General features: G+C 37.3%; 1 protein-coding gene across 1 annotated transcript in view; it reads left to right on the top strand.

Annotated features, from left to right (window-relative positions):
* The window catches only part of LOC119247470 (tenascin-R-like), a 49412-nt gene that overhangs the window by 25905 nt on the left and 7148 nt on the right, over positions 1 to 16359 (top strand). Inside the window, exons 14-15 of the mRNA XM_037513932.1 lie at positions 14187 to 14352; positions 15330 to 15587. Coding sequence (XP_037369829.1) covers positions 14187 to 14352; positions 15330 to 15587 — 424 coding nt within the window. The remainder of the gene's footprint in view (positions 1 to 14186; positions 14353 to 15329; positions 15588 to 16359) is intronic.

Below are 16359 nucleotides of genomic sequence, written 5' to 3'. Positions count from 1 at the left end.
TGAGATCCCACAGTGTATTCCTCCCCCGAAATATACTTTTGTGTATTTTTTACTCTCACCATTTTGGCAGGTGAATGACTTCCCCAGCTATTTCTAAAATATTTTTTTCTCTCCCATGACCCACCCAGCATTATGTTCAAATGATTGCCATAGTGTTTATTCAATATGCTTGTTTTGATCTGTCTGCTCAGTAGCAGATATGATTATCCACCAGGAATTTCTTTGGATGTCAAGGGAGATGACACAATACACTGATCTATGACTATGAATAAAGTACACTTCAAATTCACAGGTTGAAGATTCTCAGGAAGAGGTCCAGTGAGAAGGCAAGAAAGTAGAGCGGAGGAGTTGGCTTCTGATTTTCATTATAGTTAAAGGGTGGAGCTGGGTTAGGGCTTCCTAGAGTGATTAGAAGCTGTGCTGTTTGAAATTTTCCCTGAACTCAGAGGCAGAAGGAACTAGAGCCTTCTTATCTTGGTTGCTGAGATGTAGGGTAGGCTAGGAAAAGTAGTAAGTGTCTGAGAGTTGTCAACAGATATGAAAAATGGAATTGGCTCTTAATTACAATGTTTTTATTATCTACAGTTTAAGATTATGAGAAATGAAGTGAAAGGGATTTTTTTCTTTTTTTAAGAATGAGGGTATTATATATGCTTCTAGGCTGATTTGAAAGATTCCTAGAACAGGTACAATTTTATTGTCAACAAATATTTAACTTTCAAAAAATTCATTCCTTCAGCTAATTCTTATCTTCATGGTGTTTACATTCTAGAACTACAGATGTGAGAAAGATAGTTACTAAAACACAGCTCAAGAGAGCTGGTGAAGTTAAGATCAAGTCTAAACTTTCTCAAACCGAAAGGAAGGTGAAGTGCTGTGTGTTAGATTCTAGCCAATTAGTCAGAAGCAGGTTTCAAACCTGTTTTAAACAAACCAGATCTTCAGTCACCTAACACTGTCAATTCCACACAGCCATGCAAATCCCTCTTGGCTCTATAAGGATCCTCAGATCACCAAATTATCTAAAAGTCACCTACCAATATGAAATAATGGGGTCTGTGTAATATGTAAGGTTATTAAAATCTGTATTACAGAGAACATAAGAACACAAGTATACTGCTTTTCCCATAAGATTCCTAGACATCAGATGCAATCAATTATGTATCTTTTTTTATTTTTTGAAGAGTTCACTGTAGTGGCACAATACTCTGGCGATAAATTTGATACTAAAATTTTCTTTTCAAAATAGAATTCCTTATTTTGTTTTATTCAGCATTCTGAGAGTTCAAAAGATAAGGAACATTTATTAGTATGGTCAAACTGTGAAATTCATTTATAAACATCAAATATTTGTTCTATTTAGTAATCCTCTGAAACTATTAAGTTGCTGGCTTTCTTTTTATGAGCACTGGGAGTCCAAAAAGATTTAAATTCTCTAAAAGAATCCCAGAACTGTAAAGGAATTGAAGAAGGTTTAATTTATCCCAAGCATGAAAATGCATTTTGGCTTGCATATTTAAGACCTAAAAGAATTCAGTGTGAATTTAGAAAAAATCAAGAAGTTGACATAGAACATTATGGAAGCTTGCCACTTCCTTTGTTAAACCTTACAACTGTTCCACACCAGCTCTGTCCAATAGAAATATAATCTCAACCATAAATGAGAGTGATAGGTGTTATTTTAAATTTTCTAATAGAAACATTAAAATAGTAAAACACCAAGTGAAATTGATGTTAGTGATACAATTCATTTACTCAAATATTTTAAATACATTAGTCTATAACTAATGTAAAATTATTGAGGAGATATTTTACATTTTCTCATACTATTCAAAATCTGCTGCCTGTAAGTACATTTCAGTTCAGCTAGATGTATTTGAGGTATTCTGTAGCCGCACGTGGCTATTATATTGGACTACAAAGGTACAGAGTAACTACTGCCATCTGGACTTAATATTAAGGTGGAAAAATAACAAAAAATCAACCCATCGATGTGCAGCTCAAATCCCACTTCTTTCTCGAATCTTTTTCTGATCCCATCATCAGGGATTGACATTTCCTTGCATTAAGCTATTATTAAACTTCACCTTAAGCTTTCCTATGTGACATTTATTGTGTTACCTTTTATTGTTATTGTTGTACATGTGCTAACATCTCTGTCATTTCTTTGAGGAAACTTTCAGTTCTACATTGACTAGAGTTCTATGTTTTGATTGAAGCAGAACTACCTTTTGTCATAATTTGTCCTTCCAGACTTCACACTCTAGCCTTCTAACCTGATACAATTTTGATGTACATATATTCAGTCTCCCTGTGACTTTACAAAGTGTTAGGCAGTAAGGTAAATCCTCACTTTGAGTCCCTAATTTACCCCTACTGTGAGACCAAGTGTAAGGTCTTAAACTCTTTGATCCTAGTTCCTTATTTTTTTTTTGTAGTTTTTTTTTTTCATTTTTTCATTTTATATATTTTTTAGATCATTTTTCATTTTTGCACAATGTATGCATTTTCATCTTGGTTGTAGTCCCCATACAATTCCCACCCCTCTTGTTTTGATCCTACTTCACACTCCCAGACTTCAAACTATACTGCAAAGTATTTCCTCATCTCTTAATGAAGATTATTGGAGATGGTTTGCTGCTTTGGTGGTGAGTGTTGCGTGGTAACATATATTTGAAGAGGTGTGAACCTGTACCTCTGAATCATCCAGTTTTATAAATGATTTCAATAACATCATAAAAAATAAAAACCCACTATTATAGATGTAAGATTTATCTGTATAAAAAAAGGATTCTGAATATGGCTTGACAAATCTCTGCCTTTGTCTTGGGACTCCTTCTCTGCTTCTTCCATCTCAGGGAAAGACACTGTCCTGAAATAACTTGTTCAGTTATATTTGGTTCCTCATCCATCAACCCCACAACAGAGTCTGCTACTTCTACCTCTACAAGAGATCCTAATTATGTTCGCTTCCCTCCATCACCATTAAGCCACTCTTGTCCTAGTCATTTTCATCTCTTACTGAGACTAGCAGGCTAGGTTACAAGAGGACAGGCACTTGCTTCTTAACTAGTCTGCCCGTTTCCATTGTTGATTTCCTTACAATCTACTTTTACCATGGACCATTCGGGCCCCTCCTGCCTTCATGCCTCACTCCCACCCTCCTCTCTGGCATCCCCAATTCTGCCATCCCATTTCTGGGGAAGAGGAGACTTGTCCTGTTTGCCTTACCACTCTGCCTCTCTGTTTTCCACCTATGAGTGATATCATTCAGTAGTTGTCTTTATCCTTCTGACTGATTTTGGTTAGTGTCAAATTTGTTCAAGTCTGAAGTGGTCTTCACTATCCAACAGATAATTTAGTCCTACTCCTATCTGCAGGGCTGTCTTTCTGACTAGTATCCCTCTGGATTTCTGCCCCAAGGCCTGAAGCCAGTGGTATATAGGATTTCTTGCTTCCTCTGCTGTAGCCAGCTGCATCTATACTGGTTGGCAGGGTCTGCGCACCACGTGCCAGGGGCCTGGCATGTCTGGGCTACTTGCAGGTCCTCCTCTATTGCTTGCAGGGCTTGCAGGGCCTACTGCATCAGGGCTGCTTGCCTGTCTACTCTGCAGGTTGCTGGGGTCTGCTTGGGCCAGCCATATCTGGGCTGTTTTTCTGGACTGCTCCTTGCTGGCTGGAATCTGTTGGGATCTACTGAATCTGACCTTCTTGGCAGTCCTGCTCTGTGGCTTCCTAAGGATTTAATAGAATTTTATATACTATTATTCCCATATATGAGTGAAATGATTATAGAAGCAGGTTATCAATTCTGACTGCAGTTAGATGGATGGAACTTCAGATGAACTTTTAGTAATGGGTAGGAGTCAGACCAATGGAAAAGAGAAGATATTCTACACTAGTAAGTTCAAAAAGTCAGGAATGAGCATTCTAATTGTCATTTGTAAATGTCATTCAATGATAGGGGCATCTTGAATAATAAATTACTCATGAAAAATTCTATCCTTTCTAGAATGATTCAGCTCATTCCTATATACAGTGTAGTTTTTTTGCTGTGAAAATTCAATGCATTTTAATATTCATAATAAAAGATTTACATGTTTTTTAGCCTTGTCTGTCCAAATCCTCATATTTCAAGGCAAATGCCAAAAAGAATAATCTTTTCTTGGCATTAACTAAGGCCATAAAATATTTTTTGTCATATAAAATACATAACCATTAAACTTTTTTTTACTGTATTTGTATGAGCAATAAATATTTTAAAGAGACTTTAAATAATGTATCTGTTATTAAGTGGAGATTATTTTAAGAAACGATGTCAATCTTTGGGATTCAGAGTATTTTTATTAACAATTTTATATTACTAATGGTTATCCTAGTTTCTTTCAGCCATGAGATCACTTGTTAAATTTTAATGAACTAAGCAATAGTATCCTGGTTGCTTAACAAAGTATACTTGCATAATTGGGATCATTTTCCCAGTCATTTAAAATTAACCATCCCAAGTTTTCATACTATGCTTTCAGAGTAGAAATAAGGCATGAATTATATTTGTTTCAATTAGTTTCTATTAGGCATCTGTAGTCTACACGCTTGGTTATAAAACATAAACCTCTATTTTTCAAATTACATTTAAATTCAAATTGCACTGAAAAATTTACATATTTTCATCATTAGCTCACTGAAACCAATTTATTTCCATTCTGCCCCTTCATTAATGCCTAAATATGACTCTTTGTATGTCTGACTTTAGCACCCCATTAAGATTATATTCTTCTATTACATGATTTTCTCCTACCAGCTTTTTCATACCAGAAGTTCTCAGCATTCTATTTATTCCTCCTATCTTTCTATATCCCAGACAAGCAAGGTAATTGTCAGTGACACCTTATAAATCAATAAGCAGTGATATGCTTCTAGACATCATGAGTACCTTCCTTCAGTAACAAAATGCACTTCCCACAAGAGAGCAGTAAACATTTCTACCTAGGAAATTTGTTTCTTTGCCTCCTATAACTTAACAGTTGTTTGCAAAAGCATAATGGAGTATAAATAATATATAAAATTAATGTAAGCACCTTAACCTAGACATCTTTTTTAAGTTTTGCTAACAAAGGTGGTTGTACAAATTGCACCACAACTCTTTGCTTTGCTTTCCCTTTCCAATTTTCTTTTTCTCTGATCAACTGTGCACATGACCAGGAAGTTTGCTGAATAAGTACATGTCCTACTGTGAGGTGTTCTCGCTGACAGACACACTGGGTATATGGTATAATATACATGAACCCTCATTTAGCTGGGGTGTTGGGGTTTGGACAGGAGTATACCGTTTCCTATCCCTGGGGCAGCCAGGAAGAAACCACAGTATTATCCACAGGCTAGAAACTCGGGACATATCTGATTCCTGCTATTTTTTTTTTAATAATAAATTTTATTTTTATATTCCCCATACAATTGCAAACCCCCCATTCTGACCCCAATCCCTCCCCTCCCAACCCCCACTGCCCAAAAAGTGTCTCTGGTTCATAGTTTTTTGTTGATTTTGATTTTCACTTTCTTATAGTTATTCATTTTCCTGGTCCCTTATTTAAGTTTTCTAGATTCCTGCTATGAGTGAGACCATCCGGTATTTTTCTTTTTCTTTTTGGCTTATTTCACTGAGCATGATCCCTTCCAGTGCCATCCATGTTGCTGCAAATTGCATGTGTTCATCTTTTTTGAATGCTGAGTAATATTCCATGGTATATATGTACCACATCTTCTTGATCCAGTCATCTATTTTTGGGCATTTGGGCTGTTTCCAAAGCTTAGCTATTGTAAATAGTGCTGCTATAAACATGGGTGTGCAGGTGCTCTTTGGAATTGATGTTTCTGTGTCCTTTGGGTAAATACCTAGGAGTGGAATTGCTGGATCATATGGAAGCTCTATGTTTAGTAGGTCCAGAAATCTCCACACAGCTCTCCATAGTGGTTGGACCAGTTTGCACTCCCACCAGCAGTGAAGGAGAGTTCCTTTTTCTCCACAACCTCGCCAACATTTGTTGTTGCTAGTTTTTTTAATATGTGCCATTCTCACTGGTGTAAGATGGTATCTCATGGTAGTTTTGATTTGCATTTCCCTGATTACAAGTGATGTTGAACATTTTTTCATATGCCTGTTGGCCATTTGCATTTCCTCTTCAGAGAAGTTTCTTTTTAGCTCTTCTGCCCATTTTTTGACTGGGTTATTTTCTTTGTTGTTGTTGAGTCTCATCAGCTCTTTGCAGATTTTTGTGATCAGTCCTTTATCATTAGTGTTGGGTGCAAAAATGTTCTCCCAGTCAGTGGGGTTTCTCTTTGTTTTTGTTATTGTCTCTTTTGCTGTGCAGAAGCTCTTTAATTTGATGTAGTCCCAGCTGTTTATCTTTGCCTTCACTATCACTGCTTTGGGTGATGTATCTGTAAAGATGTCTTTGATGTGCAAATCACGTAGTGTTTCGCCTATATTTCCTTCTATATATTTTATGGTTTCAGGTCTTATGTCTAGTTCTTTAATCCATTTTGAGTTGATTTTTGTGTATGGTGTGAGGTAGTGGTCAAGCTTCATTCTTTTGCATGTAGCAACCCAGTTTTCCCAGCACCATTTATTGAACAAACTTTCTTTCCTCCTTTGTCAAAGATTAGTTGACCATAAATCTGTGGGTTTATTTCTGGATTTTCTATTCGATTCCATTGGTCTGTATGTCTGTTCTTGTTCCAATACCATGCAGTTTTGATGATTATGGCTTTGTAGTATAGTTTGAAGTCTGGGCGTGTGATGCCTCCATTCCCTTCTTTCTTTTTCAGGAGAGCTTTGGCAATTCGGGGTTTTTTGTGATTCCATATGAATTTCATCAATAATTGTTCTATTTCTTTGAAGAATGACATTGAAATTTTGATTGGAATAGCATTGAATCTGTATATTGCTTTTGATAGGATGGCCATTTTAATAATGTTTATTCTTCCAATCCATGAGCAGGGGATGTCTTTCCATTTCTTTGTGTCTTCTTCTATTTCTTTTGACAGTGTTTTATAGTTTTCTTTGTATAGGTCCTTTACCTCTTTTGTTAGATTTATTCCCAAATATTTGATTTTTTTTGTTTCAATAATAAAAGGGATGGTTTTTTTGATTTCTTCTTCAGATTTATTGTTTGTGTATAGGAAGGCTACTGACTTTTGCGTGTTGATTTTGTATCCTGCCACTTTACTGAACTGATTGATGAGTGGAATTAGTTTTTCTGTGGTGTTTTTGGGGTTCTCTATGTATATTATCATATCATCTGCCAATAGTGATAGTTTGACTTCTTCTTTTCCTATTTGGATTCCTTGGATGTCTTTCTCTTGTCTTATTGCTCTGGCTAGGACTTCCAGTATTATATTGAAAAGCAGTGGTGAGAGTGGGCATCCTTGTCTTGTTCCAGATCTTCATGGAATTGCTTTCAGCTTTTCACCATTGAGAATGATACTGGCTGTTGGCTTCTCATAGATGGCCTTTATGATGTTGAGGTATGTTCCTTGTATCCCAAGAATTTCAAGGGCTTTTATCATGAATGGGTGTTGCACTTTGTCAAAAGCTTTCTCAGCATCTATTGATATTATCATATGGTTTTTATATTTCTTTTTGTTGATGTGTTGGATAGCGTTGATTGATTTTTGGATGTTAAACCATCGTTGTGTCCCTGGAATGAATCCTACTTGGTCGTGGTGAATTATCTTATGGATACATTGTTGGATTCTGATAGCTAAAATTTTGTTGAGGATTTTTGCATCACTGTTCATTAGGGAGATTGGCCTGTAGTTTTCCTTTTTTGTGTTGTCCTTATTCGGTTTTGGTATTAGTGTAATGTTGGCTTCATAGAACGTGTTTGGTATTGTCTCTTCCTTCTCAATTTTTTGGAAGAGTTTGTGAAGCATAGGCACCAATTCATCTCTGAATGTTTGGTAGAATTCGTTTGTAAATCCATCAGGTCCTGGGCTTTTGTTTTTGGGGAGGTTTTTGATTACCATTTCAATTTCGCTGCTTGTAATTGGTCTGTTTAGGTGTTCTATTTCTTCTTTATCTAGCTTTGGGTGATTGTAGAGTTGTAGGAATTTGTCCATCTCCTCTAGATTGTTGAAGTTGTTTCCATACAACTCTTCATAGTAGTTACTGATTATTCTTTTTATTTCTTTTTTTTTTTTTAAATATTAAATTTTATTTTTATATTCCCCCATACAATTGCAAACGCCCCATTCTGACCCCAATCCTTCCCCTCCCGCCCCCACCCCCCAAAAAGTGTCTCTGGTTCATAGTTTTTTTTGATTTTGATTTTCACTTTCTTATATTCATTTTCCTGGTCCCTTATTTAAGTTTTCTAGATTCCTGCTATGAGTGAGACCATCCGGTATTTTTCTTTTTCTTTTTGGCTTATTTCGCTGAGCATGATCCCTTCCAGTGCCATCCATGTTGCTGCAAATTGCATGTGTTTATCTTTTTTGAATGCTGAGTAATATTCCATGGTATATATGTACCACATCTTCTTGATCCAGTCATCTATTTTTGGGCATTTGGGTTGTTTCCAAAGCTTAGCTATTGTAAACAGTGCTGCTATAAACATAGGAGTGCAGGTGCTCTTTGGAATTGATGTTTCTGTGTCCTTTGGGTAAATACCTAGGAGTGGAATTGCTGGATCATATGGAAGCTCTATGTTTAGTAGGTCCAGAAATCTCCACACAGCTCTCCATAGTGGTTGGACCAGTTTGCACTCCCACCAACAGTGCACAAGAGTTCCTTTTTCTCCACATCCTCGCCAACATTTGTTGTTGCTAGTTTTTTTAATATGTGCCATTCTCACTGGTGTGAGATGGTATCTCATGGTAGTTTTGATTTGCATTTCCCTGATTACAAGTGATGTTGAACATTTTTTCATATGTCTGTTGGCCATTTGCATTTCCTCTTCAGAGAAGTTTCTTTTTAGCTCTTCTGCCCATTTTTTGACTGGATTATTTTCTTTGTTGTTGCTGAGTCTCATCAGCTCTTTGCAGATTTTTGTGATCAGTCCTTTATCATTAGTGTTGGGTGCAAAAATGTTCTCCCAGTTGGTGGGGTTTCTCTTTGTTTTTGTTATTGTCTCTTTTGCTGTGCAGAAGCTCTTTAATTTGATGTAGTCCCAGCTGTTTATCTTTCTCTTCACTATCACTGCTTTGGGTGATGCGTCTGTAAAGATGTCTTTGATGTGCAAATCCCGTAGTGTTTCGCCTATATTTCCTTCTATGTATTTTATGGTTTCAGGTCTTATGTCTAGTTCTTTAATCCATTTTGAGTTGATTTTTGTGTATGGTGTGAGGTAGTGGTCAAGCTTCATTCTTTTGCATGTAGCGACCCAGTTTTCCCTGCACCATTTATTGAACAAACTTTCTTTGCTCCAATGCATAGTCTTTGCTCCTTTGTCAAAGATTAGTTGTCCATAAATCTGTGGGTTTATTTCTGGATTTTCTATTCGATTCCATTGGTCTATATGTCTGTTCTTGTTCCAATACCATGCAGTTTTGATGATTATGGCTTTGTAGTATAGTTTGAAGTCTGGGAGTGTGATGCCTCCATTTCCTTCTTTTTTTTTCAGTAGAGCTTTGGCTATTCGGGGTTTTTGGTGATTCCATATGAATTTCATCAATAATTGTTCTATTTCTTTGAAGAATGCCATTGAGATTTTGATTGGAATAGCATTGAATCTGTATATTGCTTTTGGTAGGATGGCCATTTTAATAATGTTTATTCTTCCAATCCATGAGCAGGGGATGTCTTTCCATTTCTTTGTGTCTTCTTCTATTTCTTTTAACAGTGTTTTATAGTTTTCTTTGTATAGGTCCTTTACCTCTTTTGTTAGATTTATTCCCAAATATTTGATTTTTTTGTTTCGATAATAAAAGGGGTGGTTTTTTTGATTTCTTCTTCTTCAGATTTATTGTTTGTGTATAGGAAGGCTACTGACTTTTGCATGTTGATTTTGTATCCTGCCACTTTACTGAATTGATTGATCAATCTATTCTTTTTATTTCTGCTGTGTCTGTTGTGATTTCTCCTCTTTCATTTCTGATCCTGTTTATTTGTGCTTTCTACCTTTTTTCCTTTGTGAGCCTGGCTAGGGGTTTGTCTATTTTATTGATTTTTTGGAAGAACCAGCTCTTGGTTTCATTAATCTTTTGGATTGTTTTTTTAGTTTCAATTTCATTTATTTCTGCTTTGGTTTTTATTATTTCTTTTCTTCTACTGGTTTTGGGGTTTTTTTGTTGTTCTTTTTCTAGATCTTTGAGCTTCAAGATTAGGTTGTTTCTTTGAGTTTTTTTCTTGTTTCTTGATGTGAGCTTCTATTGCTATATATTTTCCTCTTATTACTGCTTTTGCTGCGTCCCATACATTTAGGATATTGGTGTCCTCCTTGTCATTCAATTCAAAGAATTTTTTAATTTCCTCTTTGATCTCCTCATTAGTCCAGTGGTCTTCTAGTAGTGTGGTTTTTAGTCTCCATGAGGTAGGAAAGTTCCTTGCCTTCTTTTTATGGTTTATTTCTAGCTTGATGCCTTCATGGTCAGAAAAGATGGTTGGTATGATTTCAATCTTGGTGTATCTGTTGATGTTTGTCTTGTGCCCCAGTATGTGATCGATCCTGGAGAATGATCCGTGTGCGCTTGAGAAAAATGTGTACTCCGTTTTTTCGGGGGTTTAGTGTTCTATAGATATCTGTTAAGCCCAAATGCTCTAAGTCCTTATTTAGAGCTTTAGTTTCTTTACTTATTTTTTGTCTTGTTGATCTATCCATTGTTGATAGTGGTGTGTTGAAGTCTCCCACTACATATGTGTTTTCTCTGATGTCTGTTTTCAGAGATGACAACAGCTGTCTGATATATTTTGGTGCTCCTTCGTTTGGTGAGTATATGTTAATTAGTGTTATTTCTTCTTGAAGTATTGTCCCTTTGATCATAATGTAGTGACCGTTGGGATCCCTTTTTATTTTTTAAGTTTGAAATCTGTTTTATCTGATATAAGTATAGCTGTTCCTGCTTTCTTTTTTGGTCCATTTGCTTGTAGGATTGTTTTCCATCCTTTAACTTTGAGTCTATTTTTATCTTTTGTAGCTAAATGTGTTTCCTGGAGACAGCAAAAGGTTGGGTTTTGTTTCTTAATCCAGGCTGCCACTCTGTGTCTTTTTATTGAAGAGTTTAGTCCATTTCCATTTAGGGTTAATATTGATATGTTAGCATCTGTATTTGCCATTGTGTTTGTCTTTCCTTTGATTTTATTTATTCTTTTAATATCTTTTTTTTTCCTTGCCTTCTTTCGTTGTTATTCGTCCCTCTGAGGTTCTGGCTTTAGGATTCCTTGTAGTATTTTTTGGAGTGGGGGTTTATTGGTAATGAAGTTCCATAGTTTCTGTTTGTCTGGGAAGGTCCTTATTCTTTCTTCATAGAGGAAGGAAAGCTTTGCAGGATAGAGTATTCTTGGTTGGCATCTGTTTTCTTGGAGTCTGTTGACTATGTCCTTCCACTCTCTCCTTGCCCGTAGTGTTTCTTCAGAGAAGTCCGATGTCAGCCTGATTGGTTTTCCTTTGAATATTATCTGTTTCTTCCCTCTTGCCAGCTTCATTATTTTTTCCTTGTCCTGGATTCTTGGGAGCTTTACTATTATGTGTCTTGCTGTATTTTTCCTTTCGTCATGGAAGTTTTTTGTGTTCTTCTTGCTTCTTGTATATCAATTTTCAGCTCCTTCTTCACATTTGGGAAGTTCTCTTCAATTATCTCCTGGAATATTTTCTCTGTTCCTACATCTCTCTCCTCTCCTTCTGGAATTCCTATAACTCTTATATTTCCTTTCCTCATGGAGTCAGATAGTTCCCGAAGTCTTTCTTCGTTCTTTTTCCTTTGTCCTTCTCTTTCCTTTTCTGTTTTGGTTCTTTTTATTTCTGTGTCTTCAAGAGAACTTATTCGTTCTTCCATTTATCTATTCTGCTTTCATTGCTTTTCCCAGAATTCTTTAGTTCTTCCATTAATTTTTTGATCTCCTGCATTTCTTTTACTTCCCTCTTTAGGGACTCAATTTCATTCTTCTGATCGTTGATTATTTTTCCCTTATCATTGTTTTCCTTTATGAGTTCTGTCATTTTTTCAATCATGGCAATTTTAAATTCTCTTTCTGGAAGGTTCAGAAGTTCTTCCAAGTTACTGTCGTTGCAATCTGGGGGCTGGTTTTCTTTTTGTGGTGTGCTTCTTCCCTGAGGAGTTGCTATGTTGCGTGTGGTTCTTCTATTCCTTACTGTCTGTTTTCTAATTTGCCGTATGCATTGGGACACTGTGTTGCTGGGACTGGCTGGCATCTTGGGTGAGCTTCTCTGCTCCCCTCTGGCTCCTCCGGGAGCCATCTGTCAGTTTCAAGCAGTCTTTACTGAAGAAAGGTCCCTGTTCTAAAATGCCGATGTGGGGACACACTCCCCTGTGCTCCTGGTCTGCCCCGGCAGTGGGTTCCCTCTCCCCCTCTGGGCTTGGACTGCAGGCCAGAGGTGTTCTGGTGTGGGCGAACTTCCCCGGCTCACCTCTGGCACCTGAGGGAGCCTTCTGCAGGCAGTCTTTACTGAAGAAATGTCCCTGTTCTAAAATGGCGATGCGGGACACACTCCCTGTGTGTCCAGTCTCAGGCACACTCTTCTGCGCGCCTGGTCTACCCAGGCTTTGGGTACTCGCTCCCCCTGTGGGCTCAGACTACTGGTCGGCAGGGGCCTGGTGTGGGCTAACTTCCCAGCTGGCCACTGGCTCCTCCAGGAGCCTCTGCTGGTTTCAAGTCTCTAGGTGGCGCCAGAGATCTCTCCTAGAGCCCTTGGGGAGCTGTTTTTTTTTTTTTTTTTTTCACCCCGTGGGACAGGAAACAGAGCGGGAATGGTAGGGTAAACCTCAATGGCTTTGGGGTGCTGTGTCTGCCTTGTGCCCCACCGTCTTGGAGAACCCACGCCCTGAATTTTGTGCCCCGGATCTCAGTTCCAAAGCCCTCAGGTCCAGGACGTGGGCTGTAGCCCAGTTCAGTGTCCACAGAATGGTGTCTTTTGCACCCCGCTCCCGTGCCTGGGTGCCTGGTTCCTGGATACTCAGTGAGGGACTTTCACCTCAGTGAGGGTCTTTGCGTGCATCTCCCTGCAAGCCTAGGTCACAGGCGCAGAGACCTGGGCAGCCGCGATCCCAATCCGCGTTTGCTTTTCAACCGTGATGCTTTTCCGCGCTATCCCGATCCTGATCCGCGTTTGCTTTTCCAGCACGCCGCTTTTCTGAGCAAGCTTACTGGGCGGCCGGGGCTGTGTGCTGGTCCTGGCCTCCTCCTGGGGGGCGGGGTCTCTGTTTAATGGCGCCCGGAGCTCACCTCCGTGGCGAATCCTGCTGGGTTCTCCACAGCTCCCGTTCACGGGGTGTGGTGGCTGCAATAGTTCCTTTCCACTCACAGTCCCGCTTGCTGCGTAGTTTGTTCTTGTTGGTCGTTTTGGTTTGTTTTTTTCCTCCTCTCTGCTGGTCGGAGAGTGCCGACTCTGTGGGTGGGGGAGGGGAGCAGGGTTCTGCGCTTTCCTCCCTTCTAGTCCTCTTTTATGGCAACTTTCTTCTTCGGGTAGTTTGCTGGAGTCACCCGTTTATCTTCCGTGTCCCAGTTCTCACTGGGACCTGCCGCTTTTCCTCCCTATTAACTTTTTTTAATGGGAGATCTTACTCGCAGCGTCTCCTCGCTGCCATGTTGCTCCGCCCTTGATTCCTGCTATTTTCTCTTACACACTTCTGCTTACATGGACTTGGGAGAGTGGGTATGCAATTTTACCTGCTATTTTTTATATGATCAACAGGAAACATGCCTCTTATTATGTAGCATATCTGCTATGTGTACATATATAAATCTGAATACACATATAAATTTCAGTACACACCATATGCACATATGAAATTTAAAACAGTTTGAAACTATTGGTCCTTTTATACTTAAATATATGAGTCAGCTCACTATGCTTATAATAAAAGTTCACTAAGTTATTCAGCCTTAACTAGTCCCTTGGTGATTATCGGAAGGATTACTACCATTACTTTGCTGTGTAAATTTATGTTCTTTTTAAACGTAAATTCAGTAAATTCTTTTTAAAACATGAAAAAAATTTATCGTTCTCCAGATATCCTATTGTATGACATCTAGAAAGGAAAAGCTGTTTATAGTAATTGTTCATGGCAACAAAGTCAAAGTAAAGAATTTGACTCCAGGTGTGAACTACATGTTTGAAGTGAAGACAGTTAAAGGCGAAGATTACAGTATATCTGTAATGAAAAATGTGACTACAAGTAAGGAAATATAAATGAAAATCTGTGCTTTAAGGTTTTGTAAGAATTGAAACTATTTTGGCTTAGATGATTAAAGCTATTTTAAAATATATGATAATTAAGGTATACTGACCAAGGGAACTCTCAAGGTATATGAGAGTAAAAAACTGGCTTTGCATGTCTAAATGTATTTTTTATTAATCTAAAACCAACCTGTATGTGTATACATACACAAATTTTGCATATGTAATTTATGTACTAATATATGTGGATGTGCACGTATGTATATCATACCTGTATCTATAATGCCATAGTGATATAAACACAATTCATTTTCTGCTGACATGATTATAGAGAATTCATATCTTTCATCCCCAATGTTTGCAAAATCATTATAATCAATTTCATAGTGTTTTGGGATAGGATGGAGTAATAGTATTTGTTACCAACAATTTTTATGAAAGTGTATCTGGTCTACATAATTTCTTTTCAGTGGAGACCAAATGGTAATGCAAGAGACAAAATTATATCCATAGATAGATTGAAAATACTGTGATATAGGAATGCTAAAAACGTTGACGTAATAAGAACTACATTTGAAAGTCCCTTTACTTCTGTTTCTCACTTCCTAATTACTTGTTCTGTTTCATCCCCATTCAACACCTAGATAACTACCAGATTGTAGTTAATAAACTTTGATTATATTGTGTCAGGAAACCTCTGATTGTGAGCAATCAGGAGGCACCAGACCAAATGAATGACTACTGGGCATGGTTTATAATTGGCTGAGGAATGAATGCTATTTGGGAACTAGAGAGCTCGTTATTGTTCCATGTAAATTAAAATTCATACATGCAATATTCTGTTTCTCTATGTATGTGCTATAAATTATAAGTGAAATGATTATTGCCTATACATTTAAATTATATTATTCATGTTTGCTTAATTTTTATATATATGTGCAATTTTTATTTATATGCCATTAACCTTTTCAATAGAGCCATCTAAGATATGTGATTTATTATTAAAAGCTGTGACTACTTCTGCAAATTTGATGTGGAATCCAACAGAGACCAATTTCACTCATTACAAGATTTTGATGTCAAACAGAACTTTTGTAAAAGAATATCTCATTTGGGGAATGATGATTGAGCACACAATTACAGATCTGACTTCTGGTGGAATATATAACATCACAATGGCACATAGAATGAGAAGCAATGTTGAAGGCTGTGGCACATTTATCAGTATTACAGGTATGCAAATTCTGATATTTTAAAAGTTCATATTTGTACTGTTCAAGAAAAATTTCAGTGCATTTTGAAATTTGAAATACAGACTATATTTAGAATATTTCAAAAGGTAAAAATAATCAATTTACTGGAATATTCTGAGAATTTTTGTGATGATATGGGTAAAATATAATTGGAAATCTGGCATGTAGTGCTCAATAAATGTAGTTAATATTATACTTAGTTTTGTAGCAATTTAAAGGTCCAGCAAGCAAAACTAGGTGGCAGATTTGGGGATAATCCAAAGTTTTAGTATTCTCATAAACTTGTCCCTTATTTTTGATGTCCTACTATGTGTTATATACATACTGACATGAAGAAGCATAGTTTTAGGATGTGCAAAGAGTAATAAAGAACAGAAATATGAACATACAAATAGTATGGGCTAAATTAATAGATGGGCCAATAGAAATGACTTTTGGTTATAAAGAAAAGGGAATGTTGAACTCTATGGCATAGATGGATGAAGTAATGCATGTAAAAAATGGAGAGTGTCCGCAACATGGATGGCACTAGAAGGGATCATGCTCAGCGAAATAAGCCAGAAAAAAAAAGAAAAATACCGGATGGTCTCACTCATAGCAGGAATCTAGAAAACTTAAATAAGGGACCAGGAAAAAGAATAAATATAAGAAAGAAAATATCAAAATCAACAAACAACTATGAACAAGAGACACTCTATGGGGGTGGGGGGTGGGGAGGGGAGGGATTGGGGTCAAAATAAGGGGGTTGCAAT

This window comes from Talpa occidentalis, unplaced genomic scaffold, assembly GCF_014898055.3.
Source record: "Talpa occidentalis isolate TD23 unplaced genomic scaffold, MPIMG_talOcc4v2.1 talOcc4.16, whole genome shotgun sequence".
In the NCBI taxonomy this organism is placed as follows: Eukaryota; Metazoa; Chordata; class Mammalia; order Eulipotyphla; family Talpidae; genus Talpa; species Talpa occidentalis.
The sequence above is the reverse complement of the archived record's forward strand: the minus strand, read 5'-3'. Positions and strand labels throughout refer to the sequence as shown.